Source organism: Lynx rufus, unplaced genomic scaffold (assembly GCF_022079265.1).
Source record: "Lynx rufus isolate CCGP_SWC_20201006 ecotype Redwood Valley unplaced genomic scaffold, mLynRuf1.p SCAF_6, whole genome shotgun sequence".
NCBI lineage: Eukaryota > Metazoa > Chordata > Mammalia > Carnivora > Felidae > Lynx > Lynx rufus.
Genome location: NW_025814878.1, coordinates 100,827,698 through 100,841,711, shown reverse-complemented (window position 1 = coordinate 100,841,711; position 14,014 = coordinate 100,827,698). Strand labels below are relative to the sequence as shown.

At 40.9% G+C, this 14,014-nt stretch overlaps 1 protein-coding gene across 1 annotated transcript; it reads left to right on the top strand.

The window, feature by feature from the left end:
• Positions 1-781: 781 nt before the first annotated feature.
• ADGRF4 (adhesion G protein-coupled receptor F4) lies at positions 782-12,169 on the top strand. Its single transcript, XM_047101376.1, has 8 exons — positions 782-868; positions 2,042-2,096; positions 4,792-4,943; positions 5,697-5,948; positions 7,021-8,400; positions 10,600-10,641; positions 11,029-11,088; positions 12,122-12,169. The coding sequence occupies exons 1-8, from the start codon at positions 782-784 to the stop codon at positions 12,167-12,169; spliced, it is 2,076 nt and encodes a 691-aa protein (XP_046957332.1).
• The last annotated feature ends 1,845 nt before the right edge of the window (positions 12,170-14,014 follow it).

Here is a 14,014-nt window from a genome sequence, read left to right as displayed (position 1 = left end):
CCGGAGACATTTTTGGCTGTTACTACTAAAAAGGAGGCTGCTCCTGGCATCTGGTGGGTAGAGGCCAGAGATGCTACTATATATCCTACAATTCACAGCACAGCCCCCCCAAAACAAAGAACTATCCAGCCTACAATGTCAATGGTACCATTGCCGAGAGACTCTGCTCTCCAGCTGTGCCCTCTGGGTTGAACTCTGGGCTCCATCATTTTTTATCGGAGTGAACTTGGCTCATAGCTGCTCAACACTTTGTACCTTAGCTTCTCCACAGGTACAATGAAGACAGTAAAGGAGGTGCTCAGAACAGTGACTAAGAAATAAAAGTTCTTAAGAAATGTTACTATCGCAGAAAATTATCAATTAAATGACCAGAAACGATGTCTTGGTGAACGTGTATCTTTCCTGGTGCTTCCATCATTCCCATGTATTATTTGTAGAAAAGTTAACATTTGAGAAAAAGTCTTTCTTTTTTTCTTTTCTTCCTTCCTTTCTTTCTTTCTTTCTTTCTTTCTATCTTTCTTTTCTTTTCTTTCTTTCTTTCTTTCTTTCTTTCTTTCTTTCTTTCTTTCTTTCTTTCTTTCATTTTTACATGTTAGCTAACTTGAAAGTAGATATTGGTGTTCTTTCTTAGAGCAGGACGTTTTGGTGTGCATATCTCAGAGTACCCTGTAGGGTCACCAAGTGTTTCGTTAGTCGGCTAAGTTTTGCATTGTTCGGCCTTATCACCTTCAGCTGGATCCACCTTCATTCTCCTGCAGGTGAAGATCCTAATGTGTGAAAAATGAAGTCCCAGGAAACGATGCTTTGCTGTTTAATGTTATTCCTGGCCACGGAATGTTCTCACTATAGATCCAAGGTGAGCGTCAAAGTAAGTTTGATCCATTCTTACGTGGTCCCATAGAGAAATCTGTCAGTTCTCCCAGATAGCTAAATTTATGATACAGGACGTGATTTTAAATAAATGTTCAAATGACTACAGTTTTAGTCTTGCTAATAGTTTTTTGTTTTTGTTTTTTGTTTTAAAGGGAACAAAGAAACGTTGAGAGGTGGCTGGGCCTTGCAACAGTATATTTGCAGGGTGTGACATGGAACTATAGGAGAGTAGGAAAATGACTTTTCAAGCCCCAGAGAATGTAGACAGGCAGCCATTGGGAGGAGGAAGTACCAGCCTGGCAGCTACTGATTCAGCTCCAGACTTTAACTTTCCTTCTCATTAGCTGCACAAGATGCTTTCCTTCTCTGAGTCTTAATTTCCTTATCTGTAACCTACAGGGTATTTTTTTTTTCTTTTAGATAATGTTTATAGCCCTTTATAGCTACAAAAGAGTTTGTGATTTTATTATTGTCACCTACTGATTATTCCTAGCATCTGCTCATCTCTACCTTTCTGGGGGATATAATGGTATCTGGAGGGTCATATAAGCTCCATTTCATAGTTACAGTTAATACAGATGGAGACGAGCTTAGTGTTACAATTGCTACATCTGTGTTCTCCCTGGGTACTTCAACTTTCCAGGGGCCCCTGGGTGGCTCAGTCGGTTGAGCATTGGACTCTTGATTTCAGCTCAGGTCATGATCTCATGGTTTGTGAGATCAAGCCCTGCACTGGGCCTGTGCTGACAGTGCTAAGCCTGCTTGGGATTCTTTTTCTCTCCCTCTCTCTCTCTGCTGTTCCCCCATTTGCACTTTCTCTCTCTCTCAAAAGAAATAAACTAAAAAAAAAAAAAAAAAAAAAAAGAGTAATGTTCATTGTTTTTTTTTTTTTAAAGCTTTCCAAAATATGGATTCAGTCCATTAACCTGACCTTCAGAGCCCAAGTGACCACTGGCAAGCTTCTAGGTCTCATCAGAAAATAGTTTGTTCTTTGTCTGTGCTCACCTCTAATGCTTCCCTCTGCAAGTTCCCATGATGTCATACATGGACGCCAGTTTTCTGGCCTAGTCCTGAACACGTTTTTACTTTATATCCACATGGAGCCTCTATGTTGAGATGAGAGAGGAGAGTCTAGTAAAGCGGACCTTTGGGAATTTATGTTTTACAGGATGGAGATAAACATCAACATCCTGAAGGGAAACTCAAGACTGGAACGATACAAGGTATGTGTCTACAGAACAGTCTTCTTCCATATGGAGACTGGACAGAGTAAAGGAAGACTTGGCTGTGGCCAAGCATGTCCCAGACCACAAGCTTTCAATTAGAATAACAGTCTCTCTCTCTCTGACCCTCCCCTGCTCATGCTCTGTCTCTCTCTGTCTCAAAAATAAATAAAACGTTAAAAAAATTAAAAAAAAAAGGGGGCGCCTGGGTGGCTCAGTCGGTTGGGCGTCCGACTTCGGCTCAGGTCATGATCTCGCAGTCCGTGAGTTCGAGCCCCGCATCAAGCTCTGGGCTGACAGCTCAGAGCCTGGAGCCTGTTTCAGATTCTGTGTCTCCCTCTCTCTCTGACCCTCCCCTGCTCATGCTCTGTCTCTCTCTGTCTCAAAAATAAATAAAACATTAAAAAAAAATTAGAATGACAGTCTCTAACAAGTTCTCATTGTTTACCAGTATTGATAGACTCACTGACAATTGTACATTATCTATGACATAGTCACTGATGCAATTCAGCAAATATTCACGTGTGTTCTAGAGTAGAAGGCAAGTGTTCACTTTAAAACCCTGAAGGGAAATATGTTTGAACTAATGAGCTCACAAGGCAGAAGAGGGAACAGGACAGAATTCATTCCTTTCTACAAAGATATTTTCAGAATGCGTAAATGTATGTAACACTGGTTCTGAGAGGTCTATTGAAGTGATGTAAGATAGGTATCATGTTGGTGAGACTGGTTGCTCTCAAGAAGTCAGAGATAAACTATGGAGATAATCATGCTATGATAGTACAAACATGTGGTTCTCCCCCAAATAGTAGAGATACCTGGATTCTCCACAGACATGGCCAACTATATTTTTAGCCCAAACACATCTCTACATAGATGCAGAATTGAGAAAAGAGAGAGAAAGATAGGTAACCTTCATTAAGTATTTATGACAACAGCGTTCTAAGTGCTGGACAGGATGCTATTTCCTTCAATGTTTGTAACAAGACTGTGGCATTGCCTCCAATTGTCTGGATAAAGAAATTGAGAAGCACTCAGCTTAAATAACTTGCCAAACCAGAGGCAGTTGGGTAGATGGTAAAGAAAAATGCAAACTTACTTATTTCCTTTCTCCATGCATGGAGTCAACCACGGAGCTGTCCCAGCCGCAAATATAGATGCATCCCTTGACTCACCGCCAATTACTCACTACATCTTATTGATTTCAACACCTTACCACCTCTCATTATGATCTACCTCTTTTCATTCCACTACCACTCTCCTAAGGCAATTCTTCCTGGGACTACTTCAACAACTTCATTCTTGGGCTCCCTGCCTCAAGTCAATCCACTTTACCCCAGGGCCAAATTAGGCCTGCCACCAAGTTTTAGAAATAAAGTTATATTGGAACACAGCCATGCCCATTTATTTTACGTATTGTCTTTGATTGCCTTCATGCCACAAAGGCAGAGTTAAGTAGTTTTGACGGAGACCACATGGCCTTCAAGGCTGGAAATATTTACTCTCTGGCCACAGTTGTCATTTAGCAATTAAAAATATGGACTGCCTCGTTAAGCTTTCGTGTCGGACAAACAATGAAGGATATTGCATGGGTCATGTGTATATTAAAAACTTATTCATTGTGTAACTGAATGCTTTCAGTGGATCCCTGTTGTTTGTGGATTCTGTATTTGCAAATTCTCTTGCTCATTGAAATTCATTTGTAACCCCCCAATCTCTACTCACCATGCTTTCTGGATCATTCACAGACAGAAAAAAAATAATTTGAGTTAGCTAAGGTGCAAGTTCCGAGTCAAACGAGGTGGCTCTCTGCCTTCTTGTTCCAGGTCTCCTACTCTAAACAAGTGTTCTTTTTGTGATGTATGTAGTGCCCTATGTTTTGCCTTTTGTGCTTTTTGTTGGTGATGTTTTTGGTGATTGGTGCAGTTTAAAATGGCTCCTGAGGGTAGTTCTGGTGTTCCTAAGAAGCCTGTCGTGTGTCTTAAGGAGTAAATGCATGTGTTAGTTAAACTTTGTTCCTGTGCTGTTATGAGCGATGGTGCTATTGGCCATGAGTTCAATGCTAATGAATCAACAACATAAATAAGGTGTCTTTAAATAGAAACACACAAAACAAGCCCATATACTGACTGGTTGATGAAAAGGCTGTGAGGAGAAGCTCGTAAGAACCTGCCTTGATTTCCCCTCATTCGATGCTTGTGGCAGTAGAACATAATTACTGCAAATAATGAGAATCGAGTGTATCTGAAAAATAAAATCAATATTTAACTGGGCTTCCTGTATTTTATCTGGCAACTTTATCTGGCCCTTTACAGAAAATTTGGCTGCCTACACTATCTTTAATTATCTTTCAAAAGCGACTCCAGTCATGTTTTCTGGTAACCCCCATATTAGCACAGAATTTAAGGTCCTTCATGCCTTGACCTCTGCTTACTTCTCCCATCCTTATCTCTTGCTACACACCGCTCAGATGCTCTGACCTAGCCTTTCTGTATGACCTGTGATCTCTACTTTCTATGTGCTGTTCTCTCTGCCTAGACATCAGCTTTGCAGTCCGCCTGGCAAGCCTTACTTGGTGCTGAGGACACTGTTCCATGTCACCTCCTCTGAAAAGCAATCCCCCAATCCCTGGAATGTTAGCTGCCTCTGTCAGAGTGCAGAAATGCTGAGTAGCCCCCTCCCCTTTCCTTTTCAGAGAAATGCCGTGGACCTTGCCTCACAGCTTCCAACTGCAGCCAGCCTTGTGCTCAGCACTTTCGCGGAGAAATAGGATTTACATGTCATCAAAACAAGTGGCAAAAGTCAACTGAAACGTGTACAAGCTTATCTGCGGAAACATTCTTTAAGGTGATGCATTTGCATATTATTGGCTTCTGGGGCTCATAGCCCAGGATGTGGTAAAGGCATTCTTCACGTGTTCTGTTCAGCACGACAATAAATCTCACATCTGGACTCGGGAAAATGGTGCAGTGGGTGAAATTTGTCTCTTCTCCTTCCTTACCCAAACTCTCCGGTACTCTCCCCGCCCCCCCCTTCTTCTCCCTCTCAGAATCGTTTCTAAAAATAAGATCTGAAACTCATTCACACAATGGTGAATGCTTACAGGTTAAAGAGTGAGCTCTAAATATGGATTTGTGCTTACTTTCTCCTAATTAGTGAACTCGAAACTTCTTGAAATGACACTTTAGCAATTCTTTGTTTGACCTGCCAACCTCCAAAAACCCATTCCCCACCCCACCCCTAAATTCCATGGGACCCCCCCTTTAAAAAAATCAAAAAGGCAAATTTTGTTTTTAGAATCTCTCCACATATCTGGAGAAAACTGTCTTGTTATCATACTGGAGTTAAAATCACTGTCCTGGAAGCAACAGGTCAGTATCCTGATCTCTGGGGCAATTTTGGTGGAACCTCTAGTCTGTGCGTGACTCCACCTTCCTCTCGGTCTTTTCCGCCATCCCAACGACTTTTCAGGACCACTTGCTTCTCTGTTTTCCCCATGTGGCTTATTGTGCCTTTAGCTCCTTTACTCTGATATATGTTAGGTTCTTAATCACATTTGAACAAAGCAACTTTGTTTTTTTATTTTTTTAAAAAAAACAGGACTTCAATAGTGCATTACGCCTTTCCGTAGCCGCAGCATCCGTCCCTCTGTACGTTCTTGACTTCCGAGCTCCAGAGCCCCTGGAGAGTGTAGCCCAAGGAATCCGCAGGAACTGTCCAGTTGATTACGCCTGCATAATTGATGTTGTGAAATCATCAGAAGCCACGTCTGGAAACATTGCATTTATAGTGGAGTTATTAAGAAATATTTCTATGGATTTGTCTGACAATGTTACCCCAGAGAAGATGAAGGTATTCTTTGTTCGTTTCATTGAAAAAACTGACAGTCTTCTTCTTCTTCTTCTTTTTTTAAAACAAATCTTGCATTTAAACAGTTTCAAGTGTACTCTTCAGGGTACAAGGTATGACAACCACGGCAACCATAACAATGATGGGCATTTTATTTCAGCCTGGTGTATCAATTCACTCTAGTTTATGGAAGTGTTCGAGAAGTTTGCACATTTTTAATACATGTTTTTGTACAGACTATTTTCAAGGGAATGTCACAAAAGGATGGCTGTGAACAAGACTGTGTCCACTCTAGTGTTGCCCAAATTTCATTCTGTAGAACATAATTATTTCGAGAAATGTTAACGGAGATTTCTGTACATAGCACATGTAGGAATTCTGGGTTAAACAAAGTTAAGCAGGTTTCCTTATGGCGGGACTTTTTAGAACCTTTTATATGTTAACGAAGATTGGCCCTCTTTATAAGAGTAGGGGATATCGGGATGTGGCACACAGTATTTCTGAAATTTAGGTTTTTATAGAATCTATTCCCAATTCCCTCCATTAAGCAATCATTGCTATCTCACGGGAATCTTGGGTTATAGAGACTGCAGTTTACAAATGCTGCCCCAGGGCACATAATAAAGCAAGTAAACTATACCTGTGACTTTTATTTGAGTTTAATTATTGTTTCACTTTTTTGCCTTCTCTGAAGGCTTATTAGCATGAAATTCTAATAAACAGGGAATTTGAAGAAAAAAATTTTTTTTCAACGTTTATTTATTTTTGGGACAGAGAGAGACAGAGCATGAACGGGGGAGGGGCAGAGAGAGAGGGAGACACAGAATCGGAAGCAGGCTCCAGGCTCTGAGCCATCAGCCCAGAGCCTGACGCGGGGCTCGAACTCACGGACCGCGAGATCGTGACCTGGCTGAAGTCGGACGCTTAACTGACTGCGCCACCCAGGCGCCCCTGAAGAAAATTTTGTTAAATAAGATCAGATCGTTTGATCTTTACAAGTTTCAGATTTTAGAAATTGACTTTCTACAATAATGTGTAAATCCTTAGTGTAAATTTCCACTTTTGTCCATGGCAGAGTTATAGTGAAGTGGCCAACCACATCCTCGATACAGCAGCCATTTCAAATTGGGCTTTCATTCCAGACAAAAATACCAGCTCGGATTTTTTGCAGTCAATGAATCTGTTTGCAAGGCAACTCCACATCCACGAGGATTCTGAGAACATTGCAGATGAACTCTTCATTCAGACAAAGGGGTTTCACATCAACAATGATACCTCAGAGAAAAAGTTCAACTTCTCCACGAGCATGAACAATATGACAGAGGGTCTCATAGGAATGATAGAAATTCCCAGGCAAGAGCTGTGGAAGTTGCCACCAAATGCATCCCAAGCCATTAGCATAGCTTTTCCCACTTTGGGGGCCATACTGAGAGAAGTCCACCTGCCGAATGTGAGTTTTCCAAGACCTGTAAATGGTCTCGTCCTTTCAGTGATTTTACCAGAAAGATTGAAGCAAGTCTTACTCACCTTCGAGAAGATCAATAAATCCCAGAATGCCCGGGCCCAGTGTGTTGGCTGGCACTCCAGGAAAAGGAGGTGGGACGAAAATGTGTGTGAAACCACGCTGGAGATCATGAACAAAGTAAAATGCCAGTGTAACTACACCGGCATGGTGATGTCCTTTTCCATTCTGATGTCCCCCAAATCTGTTGACAGCAAAGTCTTGGACTACATCACCTGCATTGGGCTCAGCATCTCCATCTTAAGCTTGATTCTTTGCCTGATCATTGAAGCCGCTGTGTGGTCCCGGGTGGTTGTGACAGAGATATCCTACATGCGTCACGTGTGCATCGTCAACATCGCCGTGTCGCTCCTGATTGCTAACGTGTGGTTCATCATAAACTCTAACTTTCACAAAAAGGCCCAGGACTCCAACTGGTGTGTTGCACTGACATTTTTCAGCCACCTTTTCTACCTCTCTCTGTTTTTCTGGATGTTCTTCAAAGCACTGCTTATCGTCTATGGGATATTGGTTGTTTTCCGCAGGATGATGAAGACCCGCATGATGGCCATCGGCTTTGCCATTGGCTACGGGTGCCCGTTGGTCATTGCTGGCACCACAGTTGCTATCACGGTCCCGGAGAAAGGCTACATGAGACCCGACGCCTGCTGGCTTAACTGGGACAACACCAAAGCCCTTTTGGCATTTGCCATCCCAGCCTTGGTCATTGTGGCCGTGAACCTTGTGGTGGTTTTGGTTGTTGCTGTCAACACTCAGAGGCCCTCTATTGGCAGTTCCAAGGCTCAGGATCTGGCCATAATTATGAGGATCAGCAAAAATGTTGCCATCCTTACCCCATTGCTGGGACTGACCTGGGGTTTTGGAATAGCCACCCTTATAGAAGGCACTTCCTTGATATTCCATATAATCTTTGCCCTGCTCAATGCTTTCCAGGTAAGTTCCAAGAGGGAGACTTATTTTTACTAATTATTATTATTAATTGTCTTACTCATAAGATATTTTTATTTCATAGTTTCTTATTCTGGCTATACAACAAACTATGACCATGATTTAAAAATATAGAATACAAAATGTTCTTTTTAACTCTTTCCATGTCTTAGTGACATTTGGCTGTGGCCTCCCTTACCCTATTGGTTGTCGATTTGGATTTAGCTGATCAGGCTGGTTAGGTGGGCATCTCCTTCCTTCTGTCCTCCCTGATCCCTCCTAACGTTTCAATGTCAGAAGAAGGTTACCTTCATTTATCAAAGACTTGTCTTTGGCCAAAGATGTGTGAGTCTACACTCACATATAATGCCTCAAAACAAGCACGGTTTTTTTATCCTTTCTCAAGGAATTTAGGGATTCAGTGAAACAGTCGTTTTCCATACTGTGGAGAGAGAACCCTTGCCATTCTCTTTGAATGTTAACCAGTGAGGAGCTCTTACACCTCTTCCCTGCTTTCGCTGTGAAATAAATGTAGGCTGTGATTCCCTGAAATGGATCTTGCACATGTTGCCTGACCTTAGAGATGTCACTTTTCTCGGGGCCTCGGCCTTCTCCTTAGTAAGATAAAGATATGAATCTAAAATCCTCTATGTTGTCTTTATCTTGCCTTAACCACACTTGGTTTGGCAAAATGATCCCTTTAAAAATTGTTGTACTCTATGTGACTACTGTGCATGTGCTTTTGGGAAGCCGTCGCTAGCCAGACCACTTTTTATACCTACGAATAATAGCAAATTGGGCAAGTTCATATCCTTAGTTAGGCTTTTAATCAGGGCTTGGCCAACTACGGCCTGCTGCCTGGTTTTGTAAGTAGTATTACTGGAATAGAGCCATACTCATTTGTTTGCATTTTGCCTATGGCTGCTTTTGAGCTACGATGGCAGAGTTGGCTAGCTGTAACAGAAACTGTAGAGCTCAAAATATGCATTACCTGGTTTTTCACAGAAAAAGAATTTCCAACCGCTGCTTTAAATATATAAATATAACTGCTTAGTAAAGCAACAATGTATTCCTATAGCATGTCCCTATTACCCTATTTTAAAACGTTATATAAAACGGAAAGCAGGCTTTTAAGAAATGCCAGCTCAGATCAGTTATATATCTTCCTCATACGTTCTTCAATAACTGTGGAGAACATTCCACTCTTTCCCTTGCATGGCTTTTAAGGAGAAACCTTTGACTTCTGTTTTTTTTTTTTTGTTTGTTTGTTTTTTGTTTCTTCATCTTCTTTTTTTTAATCAAAAGCTCTTGGACTCATGTAAATCTCCCCAACTCTTGAAGTTACTTTGGTGACTGATGATCTCGTTTTATTTTATTTTATTTTATTTTTTACTTTGCAACTTAATTAAACCCTGAAAGTTTTATTCTGTTTCTTTCTCAAAAGAAAAACACTGAAAAACTTTTAGGTAAATACACTCCAACTTTTCTTAGCAAGCTTTTCCTGTGACTCACATTTAAAAATTTCAGTCTTCTGAGTAGTGTTTCTTTGCCATGAAACTATCCTCAGAAACCCAGGCTCCTTCCACTCTCATGGAAGGATGCAGAATTTTCTGAAAGTTCAACTTCCACCATTTAGAAAGACTGACTATCGATTATTATGACTTCATAGGAAACCAAAGAATTTAAACTTGAACAGACCCTGGCATTTTATATTTCTGTAATTTTCTCTCTTTTATATATAAACTTATTCCACCAGCTCAGAGGCCCTGCTATTTCTTGGCTTTTAATTCCAACTGAAAGTAAACTATAATACAGGTTTCATTTCTCAGACACCTTCCATGATTGTCACTGTGAACTACAAGATTCCATGTCATGTTGCGTCCTGTTGCTGTTATTATGAGTAAGATCAGCTACTTAAGGTTTGGAAAGTAAACAGATACAATAATGTAGAAAATACTCTCTTCCATCTGTAGCCACTCAATAAATATCAATAACTCTCATGCACAGACATGAAGGTGATCCTTTTTCTTTGAGGTACAGTCACAGAGAACACTTGCCAGTGCATTTTTATCTGCATCAATAGAAGCTGAAGTTTCTAGTACCCAATAACTGTCCTTGAAGATATCTAGAAGAGTGATATTAAAATAACAGTTGGGATATTGTCTGCCTCACAGTCCCTCATACTTCGGTTGAATTTTGCCACAGGGATTCTTCATCTTGCTGTTTGGAACCATCATGGACCACAAGGTAATTTGAATCTGTTTCACTCACTGTGAACATTTTCACACGGCTCAGGTAGCAGGGGGATGAAGCAGCTTTGAGAAGAAAGCCTGGTCCCTGGGTGTGAATTTTACGGGGGTGCTTCAGGCATCAGCTTAGAGGAGGAAAGCAGAGAACTATACTCCTTCCTTTCCTGCATTTAATCAAGTCAACAGGAGGTTGTGTATGAGTGTATCTAGAAGAATAAAAACCATAACCAGAATTTTAACTTTAATCGTAAATCCAATTATAATGACACCTCAGCTTTTATTGGCTAAGCATAGTGCTTCTGACGTTGCTTCTGCCAGGGTTATTGGTCTCGAAGTTCTGGGTTTTGGGGATGTTGTCGTTTCTTCACTGTCCTTGCTTCTTCAGATAAGAGATGCTTTGCGGATGAGGATGTCTTCACTGAAGGGGAGATCAAGGGCGGTAGAGGTAAGCCCTTCCTCTCAGTCTCAATACTTAAGGGCCAGTGTCCTCAGTAGAGTCATGAAGAGACAAATATTATAGCTTAGTATTCAGGATTTGTTAGCAAAGAGAATTATTAGGACATGCATTCAATCATTCATTTCTTCACTTGACAAATTTGGAGTATCCTGCTAAAGCTTCAGGTCAGCAGAAAATCCCTCTCAAGAGAATTTTCCACCTTGGATGTATTTCAACTTGACATCTGGACCGTTGAGATGGGACAACATGAAACCAGGATCGTAGACTCATAAAACACTAGAGCTGGGAAATGAGAGATGAGTTAGAAATGAGACTCTAGTCCAACCTAGTCATTTCATAGGTAAGGAAACCAGGACCCAGTGTACTTATGAGATTTGCCCGAAGTCTCCCAGAGAATAATGGGAGTTAGTGTGCTCCTTTCTCAAGACTCTTCAGTAAGCCACATTCTTGGGCTGAAGTACATGTATATTGATCTTGAAGATGACTTTTGACCAAGCTGTCTGTCTTGTAAGGTACCAACTAAAATCACCATCATTGTTATATTAGTTAGAAAGAAGCCATTTACTCCACCAACAGTTTCTTAATAAGAGCTACTTTCTTAATAAACAAACAAAAAATTTTCTGCACACACTGAGAGTCAGCATTTACAGTTAGCTACTACTGAGTGTGACTTTTGGTACCATAGTCCATCAATTCTAAGATAGGCATTTTCTTCACCTTTTAACAATTCTAAAATTGGAATGTGTCTTACAATCAGTGGCATGTCATGATTTAATTGGTAAGATTTTTTTCCTTTCTTTTTCTTAGTGGAATAAAAAAATAATGATGTGGCTTACAATGTTAGGTTCAGTGAAATATGATAATTTAATTCTGTGTAGCTGTGTCAGTTTGGGTACTTCTTTTCATGTTTCCATTTTTACATATTTATATCTCTAGACAAGCATATACATAAATTGAATACATTTTGTCAATGCCCTTATTCACTGACATCAGTGTTGCTTCCCCCCTCCCCCCCATTTAGAATGCATCGTTAAGCCCAACCAATGGATCTAAATTAATGAATCGGTGAAAATGACAGGTGAGTATTAAAAATTCAAGGAGAAGCTTTGCTTGCAAGTTGTGACAAACCCCTTAATGCTCCTTGTGAGCACACTATTGCCTACGATGTGATGCAGGAGTGAGGTGGGAGGGAACAGGAGGATATATCTTTCAGAGATTAAAAACTTCTTCATTGCTCAGTGCATAAATGAAAATATGCACATATTTAAAACCTATGTCATCTCAGTTTACATGACCATATCTTTTTTTTTTTTTTAAGTTTTAATTTAAATTCCAGTTAGTTAACATGGGGCACCCGGGTGGCTCAGTTAAGTATCTGACTTTGGCTCACGTTATGATCTTGCGGTTCACGAGCTCAAGCTTCACATCAGGCCATCGGGCTCTGTGCTGACACCTCAGAGCCTGGAGCCTGCTTCAAATTCTGTGTCTCTCTTTCTGCCCCTCTCCCACTCATGCTCTCTCTCTCTCTTTCTCAAAAATAAATAAACATTAAAAAAATTACAATAAATTCCAGTTAGATAACATAGAGTGTAATATTAGTTTCAGGTGTACAATACAATGATTCAACACTTCCTTACAACACCCAGTGTCGTCACAAGTGCACTCCTTAATCCCCATTGCCTATTTAGCCAATCCCTCCACCCACCGTCCCTCTGGTAACCCTCATTTTGTTCTTCCTAATAAAGAGTCTGTTTCTTGGTTTGCTTCCGTCTCTCTTTCTCCCATTTGCTCATTTGTTTTGTTTCTTAAATTCCACATATGAGTGAAATCATATGGTGTTTGTCTCTCTCTGACTTACTTTGCTTAGCATAATGTTCTCTAGCTCCATCCACGTCATTGCAAATGGCAAAATTTCATTCCTCTTTTATGACTGAGTAATCCATTATCTATCTGTCTATCTGACTTCTTTTTTATCCATTCATCAGACAACGGACACTTGAGCTATTTCTGTAATTTGGCTGTTGTAGATAATGCTGCTGTAAACATTGGGGTGCATGTATCACTTTGAGTTACTATTTTTGTATTCTTATATGACCAAATCTTAGGAATCTTTTTCTTTCCTCAGTGAGAGGATGATATCATCGCATCTGTACTGATGTAGCATACACCCTTACTGTCTACGGCACTCAACACACCCTCATTTCATCTTGTCAGTGAGTGGTGACACTTAGAATAACCTCATTGTTTAGAAGGAAGACTTAATTGATTGAAATCACAAAGCAACAAGCCTGTCTCTCCCTAATGAAGTTGGAGCCCAAAATCATCCCTAAGGGGGTGTGGGTAGAACTGTAGCAAGTTAGCTGTCTAACAGCCAACCTATAAGACATATTTCTCCACAGGTGAAATGGAAGGAAAACAAATATTAGGCATCCATGAAGGGCAATTAGTCGCAGCATGGCAGCCAGAAGCCTGAGAGGTAGTGGCGGGGTGTGGGCAGGGGTGATCAATCTTGGTAAGGTCTTCATGGCCCTTGTACATGGATATAGATGAGTCTCAGATTTTTTTTTTAAACACCATCTGGCGGCAGGCACATCTCCTTCTACATTTCATTCTCTTTCTGAGTCACAGCCGACTATTGAACAACGGGGCAAAGCAAAGAGCTGAAACAACCGCATGGAATCAAAGACATTCTAAGTTGGTAGGATCATGAAGGGACCTGCCGTGTTACAGGTCCCACAAACCCACGTTGCGCTGCTGTGCAACATTGGTGCACGGTCCCGGGAGAGGGAGGGGGAGAAAGAGGGCTTTGTCATATACGTTGACAGGCATGTGTGGGGGGCCAGGAGAACACCACCATACTATTCTTAATTAATCTTCCTCACATTTGGGTTTTTGTATTAGAACTTTAAAGGGG

Coding starts and splice junctions, on each gene's coding strand:
- ADGRF4 (XM_047101376.1), top strand. CDS start 782: ATGAAGTCCCAGGAAACGATGCTTTGCTGTTTAATGTTATTCCTGGCC. Junction 4,944..5,696: donor CTGCGGAAACATTCTTTAAG/GTGATGCATTTG, acceptor TAAAAAAAACAG/GACTTCAATAGTGCATTACG. Junction 8,401..10,599: donor CCCTGCTCAATGCTTTCCAG/GTAAGTTCCAAG, acceptor ATTTTGCCACAG/GGATTCTTCATCTTGCTGTT.